Source organism: Nothobranchius furzeri, chromosome 11, assembly GCF_043380555.1.
Source record: "Nothobranchius furzeri strain GRZ-AD chromosome 11, NfurGRZ-RIMD1, whole genome shotgun sequence".
NCBI classification, from domain to species: domain Eukaryota; kingdom Metazoa; phylum Chordata; class Actinopteri; order Cyprinodontiformes; family Nothobranchiidae; genus Nothobranchius; species Nothobranchius furzeri.
Window position 1 is genome coordinate 44,997,449 of NC_091751.1, and position 22,435 is coordinate 45,019,883.

The 22,435-nt window shown below is 43.0% G+C and overlaps 1 protein-coding gene across 18 annotated transcripts in view; it reads left to right on the top strand.

Annotated features, from left to right (window-relative positions):
* The window catches only part of LOC107383573 (receptor-type tyrosine-protein phosphatase F), a 258,659-nt gene extending 242,277 nt beyond the window's left edge, over positions 1 to 16,382 (top strand). For all 18 annotated transcript variants that reach the window (XM_070541595.1, XM_054742275.2, XM_070541596.1 and 15 more), the window contains 8 exons: positions 545 to 699; positions 1,989 to 2,274; positions 3,085 to 3,263; positions 11,527 to 11,653; positions 13,895 to 14,020; positions 15,035 to 15,189; positions 15,836 to 15,971; positions 16,107 to 16,382. In XM_070541595.1, coding sequence (XP_070397696.1) covers positions 545 to 699; positions 1,989 to 2,274; positions 3,085 to 3,263; positions 11,527 to 11,653; positions 13,895 to 14,020; positions 15,035 to 15,189; positions 15,836 to 15,971; positions 16,107 to 16,175 — 1,233 coding nt within the window. In that variant the 3' untranslated portion in view covers positions 16,176 to 16,382. The remainder of the gene's footprint in view (positions 1 to 544; positions 700 to 1,988; positions 2,275 to 3,084; positions 3,264 to 11,526; positions 11,654 to 13,894; positions 14,021 to 15,034; positions 15,190 to 15,835; positions 15,972 to 16,106) is intronic.
* Positions 16,383 to 22,435: the final 6,053 nt, after the last annotated feature.

Below are 22,435 nucleotides of genomic sequence, written 5' to 3' on the forward strand. Positions count from 1 at the left end.
TAAGTCTGGTAGAGCCACAATGTCCAAACATCAGGAAACCTGCCGTTTAGTGCTCAGTGATGATGTGGGCAACTTATAGGTCAGAGAAATGGTGCACCAGTATACTTTTTCCCCCGAGAACGACTTACAACTACAAATGTTTTGATTAAACAAGTGTTCAACTCCTTTAATCCAGTTGTATTAATATGGAACTACTTTTAAGATCAAGTCCTGCCAGAGAACTTTGTGTTGGGAAAACAGATAAAACAGTTCTTGGAAGGATGGTTGGGCTAGTAATTGCACGCCACAGTGGAACAAGCGATAGCTTCATGAAGCTACAGAAAAAGCTCAAACTACAGGAGAGAGAGACAAAAGGAATGTGCTGCACAGTTTCAATCTTTTGAAAGTCTGACTGTTCAGTTTCACCTCAAAACATGTTTGACCTTTATCTGTTTAAGAAAATGTTGCTTAGCATGAAAATTGTCAGTTTGAAGAGCAGTAAATTACATTTTGCTATGTCATACCATCCTGCTGAGGATTGTACTGACTCACCGTTTTCCTGCAGAATGGCTCCAGCGAGAAGAGGGAGGTGAGACAGTTCCAGTTCATGGCCTGGCCCGACCACGGGGTGCCTGAGTATCCCACACCCATCCTGGCCTTCCTGAGACGGGTGAAGGCCTGCAACCCTCCAGACGCCGGCCCCATGGTGGTCCACTGCAGGTGTGTACACTAAGCAAGCAGCTCAGTTGCTCAACCGGCAGTTTATTGCAAAGGAATATGATAATTTAGCATTAAATAATTGTGTTAGGTTTCTACTTAATAATTATTGAGTAAATTATAAGTGAGTGAGTTTAAAATGACAAAGCTGTTTTGGTCAAATCTTGAGAATAACTAAAATTGTACAAGCTCTCATGCTAGCACTCAAGAGTGCTAGGCAAGTAGAAATAGGGGGTGTTTCTCAATGCCAAGGAGCCGCGCCTTGATGTCTTGGCCCCGCCCCGGTTGTCTAGGAGATATGTCATCAGGAACCGCCAAGATGTGTTCCAATGTTCATGTTCTACCGAGGCGTGTGTTCTCCGTTTGTTAGCCGTTTAGCTAGCTGAGCAAGGATACATGGGAGATGTCTTGTAGCCTAGCCTTGGTCAAAAATTACCCAGAATACAGCGCAGTATTTTCAAAAGGACGGCGGATCAGAAGCCGGCAGCTACTTCGGGGACAATTTTCAAGTTTAAATGTAAGTCAACTAATTTAAAATGTTTTTTTTTAATCCAAATAAGTTATCTATTGTTGGTTAGTTGCTTAGTAGTTGCAGCTTCAATGGCCAGCAGGTAAATCACTTACATATTTAATTTAACAAATATATGCACAGTTTATAAAGTACAAGTCTTGTTATATATTTATATTTAAACTTACACGTATAAAATATAACGTTATCTCCCATGTCACATGACGTTATGTGACCGCCGTGGAAGCCGCGGTCACGTGATGCAAGTCTGTTCCATTTATTTGTTTTCTCTGACCAAGGAAGGACAGTGTCCTCGTAAGCAAGGCGCCTGGCCTTGCAAGACATCGCCTCGCAAGGCCAGGCGCCTTGACGTTGAGAAACACCCAGGGTTTTGATAGGGTTATAGTTATTGGTTAGCTGGGATGGCCATCTTGAATTAAGTCAACTCCAAAGGCTTGTGGGTTATAAATGAAGTAAAATACTTCTAAGAGTTTATTCAAATCTGTTCTGTGGTCCTAGAGACCTTCCATCAGGAGGGCAGACCGGGTTGGCAAACAGTCAACGCCAAACTTTTATTCAAAGATTTTTACTGGTTGTGGGGCGGTGGCTCCTAACCATGACACCAGGTTTTAGCTCAATATTTGTAACGGTTGATATTTAGCTTTTTTGAATTGAATTGAATTGAAAGACATCTAACGCTACGAGGATGCTTTTCAAGTATTGATTTGAACAGCTCTATGACCACATTGTAGTGAAAACAGTGACTTTCTCTCCTCTCCATCAGCGCGGGCGTGGGCAGGACTGGCTGCTTCATTGTGATCGATGCCATGCTGGAGCGCATGAAGCATGAGAAGACCGTGGACATTTATGGCCACGTGACGTGCATGCGTGCCCAAAGGAACTACATGGTCCAGACCGAGGATCAGTACATCTTCATCCACGAGGCACTCCTGGAGGCCGCCACCTGCGGCAACACCGAGGTGCCGGCACGCAACCTGTTCGCCCACATCCAGAAACTCGCCCAGCCGCCGCCTGGTGAGACGGTCACCTCCATGGAGCTGGAGTTCAAGGTGACACAATAAAACCAATCAGAGCTGTTATCTTTATCATTACTTCATGTCCTATTAGGAAAAAAGGGGTTTTTGCACAATCATGCAGACAAAGGTTGTCAGGGTGATGCAAGTCTGTCTCTAAAATCAGCTGATGCTCAGGAATTTATCTCGGTGACACTGGTGCTGAGGCATCACAGCAGCACACACACACGGTTGGTGTTCAAGGTCGCCGTCACACGTGCACACACCCTTTCTGTCAATAACCATTGACTGTGATGTTATTACACACTTTCCTCTGAGCGCTTCTCTGCCATTAGCCCTCTTATGACCATGATCCATTCTGTTTGAAGTGATAATAGCATCTACACTCCTGCCAACAACTGAGAATGAAAGAGTGAGAGAATGATTGTGGCGTACGTGCAGGCCACAGCCTGCATCCCCACGCAGTCTGGCCACAACACACATGCACACACACACACACACACACACACACACACACACACACAAATTCTCCTGTAGTACCGTGACTGTCTGTACACACTCCTGTACTGTCCATCTGTTCTCTGTCCAGTGCCAGCTCCAGACTGGATGCCTGCAGTCCTCCAAGCAAACCTTGAGACTTAGAGGGAGAAACCCCTCTTTCTTTAAACTTTAACACCTTTCTTAAGTTTGAGTTTCATACAAGTCATGACAGGAACCCTTAAATCGGGATCGAGACTTGTCAGAGAACAGATTCAGGCTTCCTTGTTTGTTTACTTGAGGCTGCTCTTTTTGTTTTTCTTCTCTGTATCTCTTCCCCTGTCTGACTTCTTCCCATTTTTTTAACAGAGACTGGCCAACTCCAAAGCCCACACATCACGGTTCATCAGCGCCAACTTGCCCTGCAACAAGTTCAAGAACCGCCTGGTCAACATCATGCCTTTTGAGTCCACTCGCGTCTGCTTGCAGCCAATCCGCGGCGTTGAGGGCTCTGACTACATCAACGCCAGCTGCATCGATGGCTACAGGTCAGCAAAGGCCGTCATCTTTTAGATCCAGTCAGAAATCCACGGCTGTGGGGATAGAAGGCAATGTTTCATGGCAAAAAAAACAAACACGAAAAATGAATTTAACTGCTTATTTAACTATGATGTGCATCATAATGAAAAATGCTAAAAAAAAATCTGCAGGTTTTAAAACTTTGAGGCATCTTTCAGCTCATATCCTACAGAAGAGTCCTACCACTGCTGCTGTTGGTATTAGACGGTTTTCTAATCCTCAGCGTGGCCTCAGGGATCGGTTCAAACTCGCATGGAGTGTGAGGCTTTCGCGGTAGTGAAATGACTGGTTCAACGAAAGTGTGATGTGTTTAAATCAGGTTTAGAGCAGCAAAAGGCTCCAACCTGTGACTAATTTTGTTCTTTTGGTTTGTTTGCATCAAGAAAATACAGGACGTACCCTTATTTGTTACAGTTAGCAAACAAGATGCTACATAAACTGATTTCTGCTGCTCAGACCTGAAAGTTTCCGTCGATGACTCAACGTCAGGCAGACATCGACTCAGATCTGCTTTCCAACAGGATGACTAAAGTTCGTAACCTTTCTTAATATTTTCCTGGAAACCCTGACCCACATCATCGCGTTTTCTTGCACACATGCACACGCACACACACGCTGAGTGAATCAGTAGGAAGATTTTATTGGCATTTCTTTCCAGAGAAAAACGCTAATACTTTCATTAAAAATAACACCTTGCCTGGTCTTTCATAGCTGTCTGGGGAGAAAATGTCAGCCGTGATGCTTGTGGCAGCCAGGGAGTGAGTCTATTGTGTGTGTGAGGCTCTGACAGGAGCGTGGAGATAAATTTGTGTGACGTTCAAGAATATTTTACGTGCATTCTATAAGGAATATTTGATGAATGTATGCTAGCATCAAAAATATGAGTCTCCTTGCTGAATCTGGTTTGTATGCTGAGGGAGTCCACATATCAATGTATAAATACACATGTGCAGTGCGTCTGTACTGTGACTTCTCATTTTGACAACCTTGCCTGAGCGACGCCCTCGTGCACCCGCCGTGATCTCTGACAGCCGCCGGGTTGGGAGGAGCTGCTTTAGTCACGTTTATGTTAACATTTCTAATTGGGCTCTGCCTCCAAATCTGCAAGGCTTTGCATAAAAGACTTTTCAGTTCACTATGGTTCATCTGAAGTGGATGTAAACATCCTTCAATTAAGTCTGAGAGTCTGCCCTCTAACTTGGCAGTCACTGATTAATTTAAAATCCAACGTCCTGAGGCACAAATTGAATGCAGCTGGAACGTTTTTGTTTTTCTTTGGCATAAAAGATGATCTCAGGTGTGAAGAATGTACTAAATAATCACAGTGGACTAGATGAAGCTGCAGGGGGAGAGGATTAAAGATGAGGCTGCAGTGGGCAGTATCCTGTTGCAGGAATTACTCCCAGCTCTGTCAGTGTGGCTTTCGTCGGCTGAGCCACTGCCGCGTTTATATTTGAAGGGACTGCATGTCCCCGTGTGCTCTGAGAGTCCAAATTGCTTCCTAGAGGGAAGAAGATGAAAAGGCGGTTCTCTGTTTTATATCTCTATAAGTGTAGGGAGTGACAGACAGAGCTGACTCTTCTGTGGTTAGAGTGAAGGGATGGGTTTAGTGAGCGTGAAATGCCGTTTAATCCATATGGGGTTCTGCTTCGTATTGGGCCATGACAGAGATGACACCTCCACTCCCGCCTCCTCCGGTTCTGCTGTTGATGAGAAGGTGCTCTGCAGAGACCCACCCTCCTTTGTTGCTGAGTAAATAGTGTAATTGCAACAAGCGTGTTGTAATGAAGTGTTTTCTAGCCCTTCCTCTCATCCCCTTCCCCTCCCTCCCCTTGCTCTCACTCTTCGTCCTAATTTCCCGTCCAAACATCACAGCAGAGACGAGCCATCCGGGTGGGGACCTGTTGTGTGCACCAGCAGCACTGTGTAATTAAGCCGCTTTTAAATCGGCGGCATAAATAAAACCCAAACAGAAGCCTCCAGTGCCCTCCACCCCAGCGCCTTTAAGAAAAGCCAATGATATGCTAAGCTAATAAGAGGCAAAGCATTGATTCCAGCGCCGCTGTAAGGGCTAGAGCTCTGGATATGCTCCGGTGCAGGATGGAGTTTTAGCATTGTGGTGAGGTTGAAATGAAACACCATGTCCTCGAGCGCTGCAGTCATGTGGGATGAGGCGGGAAGCGTCGCTCTGTGCCGTTTGGCACCTCGCTCGTCGGGACACTGCGTGCACAGATCTCAGTTCTCTTTGATACAGTTGAAATAGTTTTTTGTTCTGACTTGGGGGACGTTTTAGTAGGAGTCGCCCCATCAGTATTTTTGTTTCTTCATCTTTTACCATTACCCTCCTCTCCCTTCGTCCTTCATCCGTCTGACGGCCAGCTTGAAGGAGCTCGGCTCACTCTTCTCACCCTCGGTGCTTTGTAGATCTCTGCAGTTTGCTTTCTTTTCCTAAAATTTGCTTCCTCACCCTCGTGCCTCCCCCGCCCCCTCTGCTTATGAAATCTCCTCTTCACCATGCTGTTGTTTTTGTATTCGTATGAGTGAGGCCCAGAGCATATTCTAATCTCCCGGTTCCATATTAGTGCTTCGCCTGCAGCACCTTCATTAGTCGTTCATCCTGGGCCCGGTGTGTGACTGACTGTGCGTGTGTGCAACAGCAGATGTCAATGCACATGCAGAACCGCTGCTCGTATAAATGTCTACACCTGCATGCAAGTTTCTGTGTGCTGCAAACATGTGAGTGTGTGTCTGCTGTACCATTATGGATGCGTTGCTGCGTTGGACCGGACCACTCAATTCCCTCTGTGGTGATCAGAGCGCTTCTGCCACCTGCTGTTTGATAGGAGAATTGCTCAGCCTCACCAAAGTCACGTAGGACACCAGCATTGCTCCAGCATCTGGGTGGATGAGCTCATCCCCAGTTTTGTGAGCGTATCAAGTGCTCTCCCTCTCTGATTCTGTATTGTGTTACTGGAAGGAAGGAAAAATAAGAAAAAAATCTTCAAATGGCCAAGAAGGAAGACGGCTACCATGAATTATTTACTGTGTGTATTAGACGCACAGGTCCTCATCATCAGCACCATTTCATATACAGACATTTGTATTTAACAAACACAAAACTTTGGGGGGTTTAAATCCTTCCAAATACTAGATAACTTTTTATTACATTACAAAAGGCGTTAGTTATTCTCACATTTGATGTTTGTTTTAATGTAGATATGAATTAAAGCTTAACCTTGATTGTTCAAGTCAGCTATTGAAATACAGGGAGTGCAGAATTATTAGGCAAGTTGTATTTTTGAGGAATAATTTTATTATTGGACAACAACCATGTTCTCAATGAACCCAAAAAACTCATTAATATCAAAGCTGAATGTTTTTAGAAGTAGTTTTTAGTTTTAGCTATTTTAGGGGGATATCTGTGTGTGCAGGTGACTATTACTGTGCATAATTATTAGGCAACGTAACAAAAAACAAATATATACCCATTTCAATTATTTATTTTTACCAGTGAAACCAATATAACATCTCCACATTCACAAATATACATTTCTGACATTCAAAAACAATACAAAAACAAATCAGCGACCAATATAGCCACCTTTCTTTGCAAGGACACTGAAAAGCCTGCCATCCATGGATTCTGTCGTGTTTTGATCTGTTCACCATCAACATTGCGTGCAGCAGCAACCACAGCCTCCCAGACACTGTTCAGAGAGGTGTACCGTTTTCCCTCCTTGTAAATCTCACATTTGATGATGGACCACAGGTTCTCAATGGGGTTCAGATCAGGTGAACAAGGAGGCCATGTCATTAGTTTTTCTTCTTCTATACCCTTTCTTGCCAGCCACGCTGTGGAGTACTTGGACACGTGTGATGGAGCATTGTCCTGCATGAAAATCATGTTTTTCTTGAAGGATGCAGACTTCTTCCTGTACCACTGCTTGAAGAAGGTGTCTTCCAGAAACTGGCAGTAGGACTGGGAGTTGAGCTTGACTCCATCCTCAACCCAAAAAGGCCCCACAAGCTCATCTTTGATGATACCAGCCCAAACCAGTACTCCACCTCCACCTTGCTGGTGTCTGAGTCAGACTGGAGCTCTCTGCCCTTTACCAATCCAGCCACGGGCCCATCCATGTGGCCCATCAAGACTCACTCTCATTTCATCAGTCCATAAAACCTTAGAAAAATCAGTCTTGAGATATTTCTTGGCCCAGTCTTGACATTTCAGCTTGTGTGTCTTGTTCAGTGGTGGTCGTCTTTCAGCCTTTCTTACCTTGGCCATGTCTCTGAGTATTGCACACCTTGTGCTTTTGGGCACTCCAGTGATGTTGCAGCTCTGAAATATGGCCAAACTGGTGGCAAGTGGCATCTTGGCAGCTGCACGCTTGACTTTTCTCAGTTCATGGGCAGTTATTTTGCGCCTTGGTTTTTCCACACGCTTCTTGCGGCCCTGTTGACTATTTTGAATGAAACGCTTGATTGTTCGATGATCACGCTTCAGAAGCTTTGCCATTTTAAGACTGCTGCATCCTTCTGCAAGATATCTCACTATTTTTGACCTTTCTGAGCCTGTCAAGTCCTTATTTTGACCCATTTTGCCAAAGGAAAGGAAGTTGCCTAACAATTATGCACACCTGATATAGGGTGTTGATGTCATTAGACCACACCCCTTCTCATTAGAGATGCACATCACCTAATATGCTTAATTGGTAGTAGGCTTTCGAGTCTATACAGCTTGGAGGAAGACAACATGCATGAAGAGGATGATGTGGACAAAATACTCATTTGTCTAATAATTCTGCACTCCCTGTAGATTTAGTCTGAATAAAAAAGCTAATAGATCTGCATTTTTATTAGAATTTATTTCAAGTCAAGTTATAGAATAAATTAAAAAATTCAAGAAATAAATTAAAGAAATTCAAATTTTTGGACACATACATGCTGGGATTGTATGATGTGTTGAAGCATGCTTAATGAAAAAAACTAGAAACAAAAAGATATATATATATTATAAAACAATTTAATAAATTATTGTTTTACATAATATAATAAACTTTTTGCTCCAAATTATTAAAATATGCAAATGAGAAAAATGTCATTCATTTTTTTTATTGTGTAGAAATTAAGATTTTAAAATCTATTAAAGAGCAAGTTCACTGAGAAACCATTTTTGTTTTTATTTTTATTTTTACACTGTTTTACTGGAAGGAACATGTCACTCTGTGTTTGACATGCAGGCTAAATGTGAAAAATAGACTTCTAGCCTATTTCTTTCATTAGCTTTCGATAGAAAATAATCGGGGAACTGCGAGGATTTGAGAAGCCTGATAGATCTACGTCACACTGTCACTTTACATTCATGGACTTATCCATGTTGACTCACAACGGGGAAGGTTGTTGTTGGTTTAGCGTCCAGGAAACAGCAGAGAATGCCTGGGCTAGTGAAAACTAACCATTAGCATTAGCAACTTCACCACATGGCAGAACTCCTTAAGGCTTGTGTTATTTGTGAAGTTGCAGAGAAAACAGAGCCAGTGGTAGAGTCGCGTTGCTGTTAGCCAATCAGAGATGAGACGTCAGGAAATGAGTACAAATCCTGTGATCTTCTACCTTGCCTGCTGGTGGTGGTCGGAGGGACTGGTGGCACCATCGTTCGGCATTCTTGCTTCCGTCAGTGTGCCCCAGTGCAGCTGTGGCTACATCGTAGCTCATCCCCACCAGCGTGTGAATGTGTGTGTGACTGATTGTGTTGTGAAGCACCTTGGGGGGGGGGGGGGGGGGGGGGGTTTATAGAACCCTAATCTCTTCCGCTTCCGGTCGGCAACAAGATGGCGCCTGTGCTTGGCTTAGCCACAGTCACCGGCCACTTTTTCAGACTTTTCTCCACTAACCTCCTCTTTTCCACCTTGCTCCTGTCAGCGATCCTCTTCAGTAGTGTCCTTGCTACCATCTTCTATGATCGCCAGACTCTTTTGTCCTTCCGTTCGTTAACAATCGCCCAAGATGCACTGAGGATGTACCATCCTGTTTGTTTACCTGAGTGGCGCACTGGCCCGGAGCCAAACGGCGGTCCCAAGCTGCGCGCCTCCGGCTATGTTTATCCGGTCCCGGGAAAACATCGGAGGAAAAGAGGTTAACGAGCAGGAATCTAAGTGAGAATAAGACTTCTCTTAAAGCGTGGTTTATCTAGTAAACATCGGCGTGATCTTCTAGCTTCTCTTCCTTTGTTTGATGACCTGAGCGCCACTTCCGCATTCCCGCCAGGCCGCGTTGGGACGCGGTTCATCCGTCCAAGTTTTTTATGGTCGGTTTTTTCCTCATTCCTCAGTGGTTTCTCCTCCTGTTCCCTCCATAAGTGGATTTTATAAACACCGTGGATCGTACCCCGCTAATTTACGTCCACTAACTCCAGCTGTTTCTGTAGTTTCTGATTCCTCCACTGCACTCAGCATGGCTCTATTAAATACCCGCTCTGTTAACAATAAGTCCTTCCTGCTCAATGATCTAATTCTGTCTAAAAACCTGGATTTTCTGTTTCTGACTGAAGTTTGGCAGCAAACATCTGATTATTCTGGTCTGATTGAACTCTGCCCGAGTGGTTATTATTTTCTTAGCCAGTCCCAGGGTTCTGGTTGTAGTGGAGGCCTAGCTGTTGTTTTCAGAAACCAGACTCAGGTGATCTTCTTAGTCCCTTCACCCCCAGCAGGTCCCTGAGGTCCAGTGATCAAAGCCTACTGGTTGTGCAGCACCAGGCTAAAGACCACAGGTGACAGATCATTTGCTGCTGTGGCCCCCAGACTCTGGAACTCTCTCCCCCTGAGCCTGAGATCAGTGGACTCAGTGGACTCCTTTAAAAAACAGCTGAAGACTCACTTGCTCAAGTTGGTTTTTTTATGATCTTCTTCACCACTCTCTCTTTATTCTGCTCTCCCCACCTATTCCACCTTCCTCCGGATCCACTGATTTCCCTCTTTCCTATTCACTCTCTCTCTTTCTTAACATTTTTTAAATCACAATTGCCTATTTTTGCTCATTTTAAATATATTTTAAAATATTTTCTAAATGCTTTTTTATATTTTTACATTTTTTGTTTTTGTGAAGCGCCTCATGATTTTTATCTTGAGAGGCGTTATAGAAATGATATTTTCTTCTTCTTCTTCTAAGCTTATGGATTCACTGACCACTGCAAATGTGTTGGAAAAATACTAATGTATATGAGTTACGGAAAGGTACTTTGGTTTAGATAATCATACTGGTATCTATTACTATCTGTTAATATTATTTTTAATTTAATTTTTATGCAGTTAGTTATATTTATTTAGTTATCTTATTTTTCTTGTTTATTTTTATTTTTTAGCCACTTGCTGTCTTTCAAATTCGTTCGTGTTGTATAGAACGAAGACCCTCTTGAAAATTAGATGTTGCATCTCAAAAGATTTTATCCTCTGAAAATATATGTATATAAATAAATAAATAAATAAAAACAAGTGAACTTGGTCTTGAAGAAACTGGGCCGTTCAGGTAGTCATAGTGGGTAAGAAATCAATAGATGTCCGAATAACAGGAAATAAGACCAAAACCTGCCATCGTCTGCTCACCTCTCCTCTGGCTAACTTCTAGTTCCTGAAACAGGAGCGCCAGGGCTTTTCTTTTTTCCAAAGAAATCAACTGACAAGGCTTCACTTAATACAGGAGACCACCGCAAATGTGAACTTGGTTTTTAAAATGTAAAAAGACTAAATAAGGCACTCAGTGTATTTCTCAAAGTACATACTGCTACAGCGTTTCTAAGGGAAAATGTCCATTTGAAGAACATTATTGATCATAAGAGTCATTATCATCATCCATTTGTTGAGCTCAGAACAGACCCAGTTTGCAACAGTCTGGATGCTTCCAGAATAATGCTGCTGTGAATCAAGTTAAATCCTCATTACTGCTGAGTCTGTTTGTTGGGTTTATTTTTATATGTTTTATTATTATGTTTTTTCATGAAGTTATCCTGACATTACAAAGTGAAATGTTTTTTTTTCCTGACAAAGTTCTACACATATATATGTATTTGTTAATATTCCTTTTATTCTGAGAAAGTTTCTGCGGTTCTTTTTGGGGGGGGGGGGGGGGGGGGGGGGGGGTTCAAGTCTCCCAAAACCTACTACAAAAGTGTGATAATGTTTATAATGCATGTGTTGTATAATCAGTCCCTCCTTTTGTGTTCATTTGTATTTCCAGGCAGCAGAAAGCTTACCTGGCTACGCAGGGGCCCCTGGCTGAGACCACCGAGGATTTCTGGAGGATGCTGTGGGAGCACAACTCCACCATTGTCGTCATGCTCACCAAGCTACGAGAGATGGGCCGGGTAATACAGAAATCGCATGCCGAACACAACAGATGCAGCACCTGTAAGGTCATTGAAGCGTTTCAGGAGACGATAATAATCTTTAGACGTCGGCTCGGTTCAGCTGAGCTGTTGCGCCGCTCTGCTCAAATATTAATTCATTCCAAACCCGAACAATAACTGCAGCTGAAAGTTTACCTCCTTATCGGTGTGGCTGGAGTGCAGCTGGGTTCAAACTGGGATGCCTCCGTGTCAGATTTGTCAATAAGTGGGAGCATTCCAGGCATGCTGATAACTCCCACACCATCTAAATATATCCGGCTTTGTATGAAACGGGTTGTGTTGGAGTTTTTTTCTCTCCTTTAGCTTTCATTGCTCCCACCTTCACTGTGTTGACCGAAGTCTGTGGGTAATGTTACAAAATATGGCGAGAGAGACAGGCGATATTAGATTGTGAAGCATTAGAATGTTGGGAACCGTTTCCACCAGGACCATTTTAGAGGTGACAAACACTAAGCCTGATCACTTGTTCATGATTATTACCTTTGTTCTGTTTAATGTGATTTACACCACAGACATCATATGTGTATTCACCCCGCGCTAGTGCTGCCTATTGGAGCTGGTGTAGCAGCAGGCAGCCATCTTGGATGGGTCCCCAGTTGCCCCCAGTGCATGTATTTCTAATGTGTGGGTGTTCACCCAACTAAAAAAAAACACAATTTTTTATGCTTTTTCACAAAAAACAATCCCAACAGGTAGGCTAGAAAAGTCAATAGTAATCCCACGTGATCTGTTTTCAATATGGTAAAAGGTAAATGTTCTGTATTTGTATAGTGCCTTCTTAGGGTTCTACAACCCCCAAAGGTGCTTCACAACACAGTCATTCACCCGTTCACACACACACAATCACACACCGGTCATGTTGACCTACAGTGTAGCCACTTCTGCCCTGGGGTGCACTGACGGAAGCGAGACTGCCGAGCAATGGCGCCACCGGTCCCTCAGTCCGCCATCAGCTGGCAAGGCGGGTTAAGTGTCTTGCCCAAGGACTCAACAGCAGCATTCTCTGGTGGGAGCCAGGATCGAACCTACAACCAGCTCTACCTCCTGAGCTACTGCTGCGTCGGTTGTTGCAACTGTAGACTGCACAAAAAGGCATAGTTTCTCACTCTGCACTGACCCATCCAATATGGCCGCTGTTATGCTCTCCAGTACCCAATGGGTGTACATGATTATGAAAATATGTATTCATGTCTATGATTTACACCACATCAGTCGTGTGTTCATATGTTAGCATTACTAGCACGTTAGCATAAGGCAGCTAAAGCCACGTCTGTATGGTTTAGCTTTGCCTTGTGTTGCTGTAAAAGGAATAATTGGTGTTCTTATGAGAAATGCTGCATTGTTTATGCTTATTCAAATCATTTTTCACACTAAGCTGTTTTGTGCAGGGGGAATAATTGTTCAGTAGCATAATATAATAATTTATAGTGTTAACTGAAAATGTTCGCTGTCGGGCTAAATGATTTTTTATCATTTTCAAGTTTTTTCACAAATTGACTCTACGGGTCACCCTCCACATCTGTTTTTGGTTTCATGAATGAATATCCACCGAAGAGCACCAGAAGGAGCTCATTATTATTGGCCGCCAAACGTTTCTTTTTTTCCATTTCGAGAGCAACTACATTTTTGGAGTTACAAGGTTTCTGGTTGACAGAAACAAAATCAAGATTTAAATTATGAGCAATAAATCAAATGTGGTCTCTTCTTACCTGTCTTTCTTTTTTCCTCCATTTTCATATTTCGTTTCACTGGGCAAGTAGATTTTCCTCCCAAAACCTCAAACTTCTCAGTTAGGAAACTATGTGTCGCCTCGTTCCTCTCATCTGGTTTTTCTAGTGCCTGTTGATGGTTCTGACATTACTCAGCTGTAATTTCAAGCTTTTATCACCTCCTCAGCTACAGTTGATTATGAAAAGAATCCTTCTGCGTAGTTACGAACACAAGAAAATGATGTAAATATTTTGTCACCTAAGATGAATCTGTGGTTTTAAACCACAGATTAGTCTAGTGGGATTCTCCTTTGTGAGCAGAGACATTTTTCTAACTGAAAATGATTTACAACTTACAGTAACCAACCTAGAACCAGAAATAAATCCAGTATTTGCATGCCAGGCAGTAATTACGTAGAAAAAAGTTCTTCTTCCCGGATGTGTTTGGAAAGATTTTTAGCTGAAAATGTCTCTCCTTTCACTCTTGCAGGAGAAGTGCCATCAGTACTGGCCAGCAGAGCGTTCAGCCAGGTACCAGTACTTTGTGGTGGATCCAATGGCTGAGTACAACATGCCTCAGTACATCCTCAGAGAGTTCAAAGTCACAGATGCCAGGGTACGTCGATCCGTTCAGTGTGAGAGTGTTTGTGTGCTCTTAAACACCGTTAAATAAAATGTGTGTGTCAGTGGAAGGACATTTAGAGCCATCTACTCTAAATATCCATCCTAAATCCATCTGAATTTTAGGTTTTATTGAAATACTGGCGGCCGTGCTGTTAAAATTAGAGCAACTGTGATTCGTAGATAGAGGTGATCAGAACCTGCCTGTGTCATTAGTCTGACATCCTCACAATACATCAAACTGTGTGTGTGTGTGTGTGTGTGTGTGTGTGTGTGTGTGTGTGTGTGTGTGTGTGTGTGTGTGTGTGTGTGTGTGTGTGTGCGCTTGTGGATGTGTGTGATAGGAGATTGCTGTGAAAGTACATGAAAAGCATAGCCTTCAGTCCCCGAGGGGCCGGTACTGGAACTCCCTGTGATGCAGTAGTTTCAATGAGCTATAAATATCCTTCAGTGTCATCTGAAGGCCCCCACCACTGCAACACTCTAATCCCACATCCACTCTTTCTTTTATGTGTGTGTGTTCTGCTCTGCAGTTCCTGCATCTAAATGCATGTTTTTGCTTCATAAAATTGTTTTTATGGCCGTACGCACGGACAGCAGCTTAAACGGAAACAGGAGTGAAAGATCTCTTGGTGGGCCACTCAGTTTGTATAAATATTCAACAAATCAGACTTATTTAGGCTGCTAGGTTTTGAAATACAGTCCAAGTGTTTGTGTAAATTCAATTTGTGCATTCTGACTGTAGCTTTCTGTCATTTGGGGTTTGACAAAATCTCCAGCCCTGATGGGTTTTGTCTCCAATCCAGGCTGTCAGCTTTACTCATATCACATCCCAGGTGGAAATTAGATGATTAACTGGTCCAGCCGGGTTAGTTACAGTCCTAAACCTGAGCCCAGAATTTTCTGCTGTGTGGAAAAAGATCAGAGAAGCTCAAACTGTAAAAATACAGCCGAGCGTTATCGGCTCGTGGACTTGAACGTATTGAAAATCCTTATCTGTGTCCCTCAGGATGGACAATCCAGAACAATCCGCCAGTTCCAGTTTACTGACTGGCCTGAGCAGGGAGTGCCAAAAACTGGAGAGGGCTTCATCGATTTCATTGGACAAGTGCACAAAACTAAGGAGCAGTTTGGGCAGGATGGACCAATCACTGTACACTGCAGGTAATTGGGACGTTTACACAGATAAGAGATACTAAGATGTGCTCTTTGGGGTTTAATCACAAAAATAAAGCACAGATTTACAAAATAAAATAAATACTTTTTTTTAAAGATGGTATAGCACTTTAGAAATAAAAGTAGCATAAATATGACCAACAAGAGAAAATTGATACAATCTGAAAGTAGCAGAGTTGCAATGAAATCTATAGAAAGCAGATTAGATACAGTTTGATTCAGAGGAAGCATTCAGTGAGATTATTGAGCAAGGACTAAATTATTGTGTCTGCGTGGGAAAAGGACGCAAAGAAAAAAAGAGCAGCAGGAACAGGGCTAAATCATGACACTACAAATCTTTTTTAATATTAATGTAGAAACTCAGATTTTTCTCTTATAGGTCTATTATCTATAAAACGGTCCTTTAGTCTTCTTCATGAGCTTCTTTAATACTGCCTAATATTTTATTTCCATGGTGAACTGTTTCTGTTTCACCTGCAGAGTTTCACCTGAATAGTTCAGTAACACAAAAGTAATCATGTTTTAATGAATGAAGTTACTTTCAGGCTCCAGTCAGAGATTCCATTCTGCAGGATGTAATAATAACGTTGTGCATGCGTGCATGCGTGTGTGTGTGTGTGTGTGTGTTTCACAGTGCCGGGGTAGGCAGGACTGGAGTCTTTATCACACTTAGCATCGTGCTGGAGAGGATGAGGTATGAAGGTGTGGTTGACATCTTCCAGACGGTGAAGACGCTCCGCACCCAGCGGCCTGCCATGGTGCAGACTGAGGTACAGAGTCTACGTTACGCAGTTTGAAAGTTAATGTTTGCAAATGTAAACCAAAGAATCCTATTGGAGGACTCAGTTCCTCTAAAAAAAACAAAAAGGTATTCATTCATTCACCCTTTGCCCTCGTCTCTGCAGGACCAGTATCAGCTGTGCTACAGGGCAGCTCTGGAGTACCTGGGGAGCTTTGACCACTATGCAACGTAACCACTCCCACTGAAGCAGCTTCCCTGGTCGGTCAGACCTCTCAGGAGTGTGCCAAGTGTCCCATTTCAGCCGCCATCCGCTCACTTGCCCCTGCCCCCAAACAAACAAACAAACTCATACAACCCGCCACTCGCAGCTACAGGCGGGCTGGAGGAAGGGACAAACCTGCAGACCCGTCGAGGGTTTCAACCAATCACACCAAGCTAATCAACCACCTGAGATTTCGCTTTAAAGAAAATGCCAGAAACATTACAGAGACTACGACAACCCTGACAGCTGTTGTACAGATCCGGCAGCGCAGACCGGCAGCCCGCCGCTCTGCTCTGTCGAAGCCAAACCTCCCTGATTGTCAAAGGCTACTGGTAGCACTAAGAGAGCATCCTCTCTGTCTTTTTGTTAATTATATTGTCAATATTCTGATTCTTTATGTTAAAAGTTTAGTATAAGTTTGTAATAATCATTTTAATATCAGACATTTCTTTTGTCTTAAAACTGCCCAGATTGAGGCGTACATTATTTTCATAATCACTTTTAGGGTATGTTAGCACACGGGACATGTGTTTTCTGCATGTCCCTAGAGACTAATACAGGAGGACTACTGTCCTCTGAGCTGCTGTCAGATTTATTTTATCTCATGGTGTTTTTTTTTTATTATTCATTTTTATGTTATAAATATTGTTTTATGGTCGTAGTCAGTTCAATAACTCAAATTGCCTTTTTCACTTGCCGTTACAGAATTCTCAAAGAAAATCAGCTTTGAGGAAATTGATTTTTGAACATGGACTTGTTGTAGTTGTCCCTTTGTAATCGCAGTAGATAGCTGAAAACACGCGACTTACCTAACAACAGGTGCACAGAAATGGGATACACATTATTTCTACGTGTTTTGTTGTTTTGCTTTTCATCTGGAGCCTGTGGCATTGAGGCCTTCATACTCCACAGAGGAGAACTTAAAAAAACAGACTTTTATACCCAAAGGGTAGGCAACAAGAAATGAAAAGAAAAAAAATTGAATAGAAACTCACAATCTGATTTAAAGATGCTCTTCAAGTCCCTCCCATCTCAGCGCTCGCCATGAGCCTGGTCGGGGTGCTGGAGTGGAACCAAGCGGACATGGGCTGAGGAGTAGAGCCATCAACGTCAGTACTTGTACAGACTCAACCATTCCTACCAGAGGGACAGAGACTCAGCCCTTTGGACTCAAACCTGATATTATTTTATACAGAAATAGAACTATAAATATATATATAATTATGACTGATTATATGATTACACATAGTTATATTCACAGCTTCAAAAATATATTGTTAAAAGGAATGAATCTGGTGATCTGACTAGAGACACTGCAGAAAGCCTGCTGTCCTAGAGTGTGTATTAATGGAGACACCATTGTATCTACTGTAACACCATAGTAACTTCAACAGCTGGTTGTGAGGAAAAACAGCACAATCACCCCCCCCCCCCCCCCCCCCCTTTCCTCCTCCTCCTCTCACCACAACCTCATCCATCAAAAGGGACAACCTTTCACTGGCTAAGCACACACACTTACCTCCCACTACACGGACGGCAGGAGAAGAGCGTCTGGTCCGACCGTCCAAGGCCCGAGAGCTTCAACGCAGTGGGAGGGGGTGAAAAACGACAAGGGGGGGACTTGAAAATGCTGGCAAAAACGAAACATGTTCATTTTTACCTTGTGAATGCTTAGTGCCGTAGGGGTTCGGTCTGTTGTACACACAGTCTGTTTTCTATTTGTTGATGAAGATCTGCAACTTCAAAATCACCTGAACGTTCATGTTAATAAAGTTAAATAATTGGGTTTTGTACGTATGTCTGGCTTGTGATTCTTTGTTAGTCGTGTTTTTTTGTTGTTTTTTTCACAACAGCCATTCGTGTATTACCTGAGTAAATACAAAATGTAGTTTTGAAATGATTTAATGAATAAAAGGAGAACTAGTAGGACTTCAACAAAAAGATATAACGGTCGATACAAAATGTGTTCTTTGCTGTACGTGAGAGGGATTTTATGCAATCTCAGCAGATTTATTCTTAGCAGTTTCAGTATCTTCCAGAGAGAGTAATTTCTGGGTTCTGTCATGTTAAGAAAAATATGTTGTTGCTGGCCACGCCCACTCATCCCTGGCTCAGGCAGCTATGAGCTAAGAAGCTCCAACATCATCAACGTCCAAGATCATTCTGTTTTTGACTTTGTTTGATTTTGTTTTGATCTATGTGAAGCACTTTGTGATTCTGTGTCTGTGGTGAATGCTTTATAAATAAAATGTACTTACTTGCAACATCCAGGGGCTCGGAGTAGAGCCACTGCTCCTCCATCCTGGAGAGTTGAGAGGGGTTTCAATGGAGAGCCTAATGCCGGGCGTACACTGTGCGACTTTTTCACTTTTTTGAGCCGATTTTCCAGTCGTGCGAGAATCCACGACATCTGGGCGAGTTTTGCGCCGAGCGGTCGTGTAGTGTACAGGGGGTTACGAGAGGCGATTAACACCACGTGACCAGCTGCCGATCAGCAGTCGTGAGGTGGCATGGACTTCTGGCGTGTTTAATATTTCGCTCGTCCCTCGTGAGGGTATCGCACTGTTGAAGTGGCGCTGCGAGCAGCTACGACCCAAAAAGTATCAGAACCGCGCATGCGCAATCCTGCATCAACACCGCTCACCCGCTATTTCCCTAATAACACACGTTGTTCGTTTTTGTTTCTACACATTTTTTTTACAAAGATTGTCAAGAAAGCGTGTTTGTCGTGTTCATGTCAAATTAAACTGATCACAAAACACAGATTCACTTTCTTTATTTTTGTTTTCCTCATCCAACCCCCATAAATCCCTGTGTGTCCCCCTGCAGCATTCCCGAAGGACAACAGGCAAAACAAGACAAAAAAGTCTGACGTGTTGAGTAAAAACTGCTATTTTTAGCATATTTTTAGGGCCGACGTGTTGCTACCAGACGTACAGTATGAGCAGTCAGGTCGCACCCGAGAACTGGGTTGTGCAGTGTGAGCGCCTGGCTCGTGAGATCTGCCCTGCGAGGAAATCGTACAGTTTGAGCTGAAGCTGAGTGCTACGAGTGAAAAAGTCGCACAGTGTACGCCCGGCTTAAGCCAGACCCATCTACTTCCAGACCATCGGTCCCCAACTGCCAAAAAAAAAGAATGAAGTCTATGAGAGGATAAAAGCCCAATTTCTAATCCCGTTTGTTATGTGCCATGGATTTCACGTTGTCTGTGACTTTTAAAGACACTTTCTAATGCCAAGAAAGCGCTTATTTTCAGACTGCTGCAAAAGTTATTTTAGGTTTTGTGTGAAAAGACATGTATATGACTACAAATGTTTGTCTCATCAAATAAGAAGATTAGTTTAGCAAGCTTTGAATCCTTCTTTTTATAGCTCCATTGACTCACATTCATTTGTTTCTTTGTTCTGGGGACCTATAAGCCAACCGAAAGGGGAGGAGATGCTAATTTTCCCTAGTATGACCAGCTAGTCCCATCCTTCCTTATAGTAAGCAATGGGTCTGGGGACTCTCCTATTCAAACAACCCCACCCCCTGAAAATTCTAACCGAGCCAATCAGCGCTGAGCAGCGCACATCACACACAACGCTGCGACTCTTTCCCCTGTTCTAAAGGACGTGAACATGTGTTTAAAACCAAAACAAGAAGAAGTGCCAAAAATCTTTCTTCTAAAAAAAGATGCTTGTGCCGTCACCATATGCCATTTTTGACTACAGCTAAAAAAACACAGCGTCGCACGGTAAAGTCGGCATTTCTGCCCTTTTTCTGATTGATTACTTTTCAGCTGCCTAGTCCCGCTGCTCATGTGCATCTGCCTGTGAGTAATCAGACTAGTTATCTGTGTAGAATTGAACAGAGGACGAGTCTGGCAGGCCAGGCAAAATTTTCCCATTTGTGACCTCACAATTGGGGACTTTTTGAAAGAGCTTGTTTTAGACATTTAATTTCTAAACAGCAAAAGAGCTGAGCCGGAAGGTGAAGCTCTTGATATACTGGTCGATCTATGTTCAGAATCAGAAGGGTTTTATGTGCGAGAAATCACAACATAAGGAAATTGCTGCGGTACTTGGTGCAAAAAGTTAGATAAAAATAAGAGATGAGAAGTTCACCTATGGTCACGAGCTTTGGGTTGTAACTGAAAGAATGAGATGGCAGATACAAGTGGCCAAAATGAGTTTTCTTCACAGGGTGTCTGTGCTCTCCCTTTGAGATAGGGTGAGAAGCTTGTTCGTCCAAGAGGGGCTCGGAGTAGACCCGCTGCTCCTCCACATTGAGAGGAGCCAGCTGAGGTAGCTCGGTCATCTAGTTAGGATGCCTATGGACGCCTATCAGGTGAGGTTTTCCGGGCATGTCCAACTGGGAGGAGACATAAAGGAAGACCCAGGACACGCTGGAGGGACTATGTCTCTCAGCTAGCCGGGGAACACCTTGGGATTCCCCCGGAGGAGCTGGCCCAAGTGGCTGAGGAGAGGGAAGTCTGGACCTCTCGGCTTAGGCTGCTGCCCCCACGACCCGACTCCAGATAAGTGGAAGAAAATGGATGGATGGAATTCCCTAATCAAATGGACAGATTAGGAATGCTTATGGAGGTAATAGATCCGCACATGTCTGCACAAAAGAATGAAAGTGGTGAGTTTTGCATATTTCCCAGTAAATAAAATGAACCAAACCAATCTGACAATATTTTTTAAAAAATAAAAAAAAAAACTTTTTGAATCAGAAATCAAAGGGGAACTAGGTGGTTTAGTCTTGCTTTTAGCACCCCCTAGTGTCTGTAGAACCAAAACATGTCCTCTCTGTGCGTTCATCTTTTTAACACCTTAATCTAACAGCTGAAACGTATCCCAACGTTACTAAGCGTCTACAGGAGTGGTTCATTACTAAATTAAACAAATCAGCTGTGTGCTTGATCTAAAACATGTAGGAGACATGCTGAAGCCAGACCGCAGCGCCAGGTATGTCTGCTCAGTTTTTCTAAATCCCAACAGTCTGAAGTTGCAAGTGGGATATTCTGGCCATAGGTCCAGGGGCTATAGGGGCAGGGTGGCCTTTCATTAACCCAGTGAAGGGTCATTTTAGCACATACTGGCTCAAGAAAATCATTTCAGAATAAGAAAAAGTTGTAATTTTACTACATTTCACAGGCTGTTCTTGTTGGAAAACCCTCCCATGTGGTTGAATTAAAACAGTTCTGCACAGAAGAGTTGATCAAAATTCCTCCACAGCGATTAAAGTCATTACTAGTTATCTCAAGTTCTTTTTTGTCATTTTACTTCCAAAGAGTATCACTTTTTCACTGAGTGTAAATTGGTTTGGATGGGTAATCTCCCCCACCCCCCAAATCAATGAAATTATCATTTGAAACCTCTATGTTGTATTTACTTGGGTTCTTCTCTGGTTCTGGAATGTGTTTGCTAAAAGGGACATTTAAAAATGACAAAGTAACAAAAACTGTAAGGAGACAAACACTTTTTCACAGCACTGTACATCATCTATTTCTGCATTTAGCTCCACAAAAGTGAAATTAGCCTTTTTATTTCCCACTGAAGATGTCACTCGTTCGCCCTGAAGCAGCTTCAGTTTGCTGTCTCCAAGAGCTGCTTCTCATTGTGTGTTGTGGTCTAGGATGGGATTCGAAGATGCTCACTCCATCCTATTTCTCAGAAAGATGTCACCATCCCAAACAGTTTCCCTCTGCCTGAACCAATCCTCATGTTATCCTCTTATCTCTATTAAGGTAGCGTGACTCGGGTTGCGAATGACCACAGTCACCAATTCTTGTCATGTGTCTTGCCCACGTATGTCTGATCTCTGAATTGTGTGTACTGAAACTCTAATTTCCCTATGGGATTAATAAAGGATTGATTGATTGATTGATTGATTGATTGATTGATTGATTGATTGATTGATTGATTGATTGATTGATTGATTGATTGATTGATTGATTGATTGATTAGATGAATACGCTATTGTTGCCAAGTAAACAAAATCATCTCAACTCAAACCCTGTTAGCAACTTTATTTTTTCCTGAAGCTTTCAGCCACATCTCGCTGTCTGCTGCAGCAGAGCAGTTTGCTCGGTTGTCATGGTGATGTGTTAGTCATTTCTCCGAGAAAACAGTATGTCTGGTGTAATTTCACATTAGAGACAGCATAATTTGTGTTTAAGTCTTTTCTCTCATCACCAGTCTGGAGTGACCTGGGCTCTCCTTGGGGAAATGGGATGTTAGTCA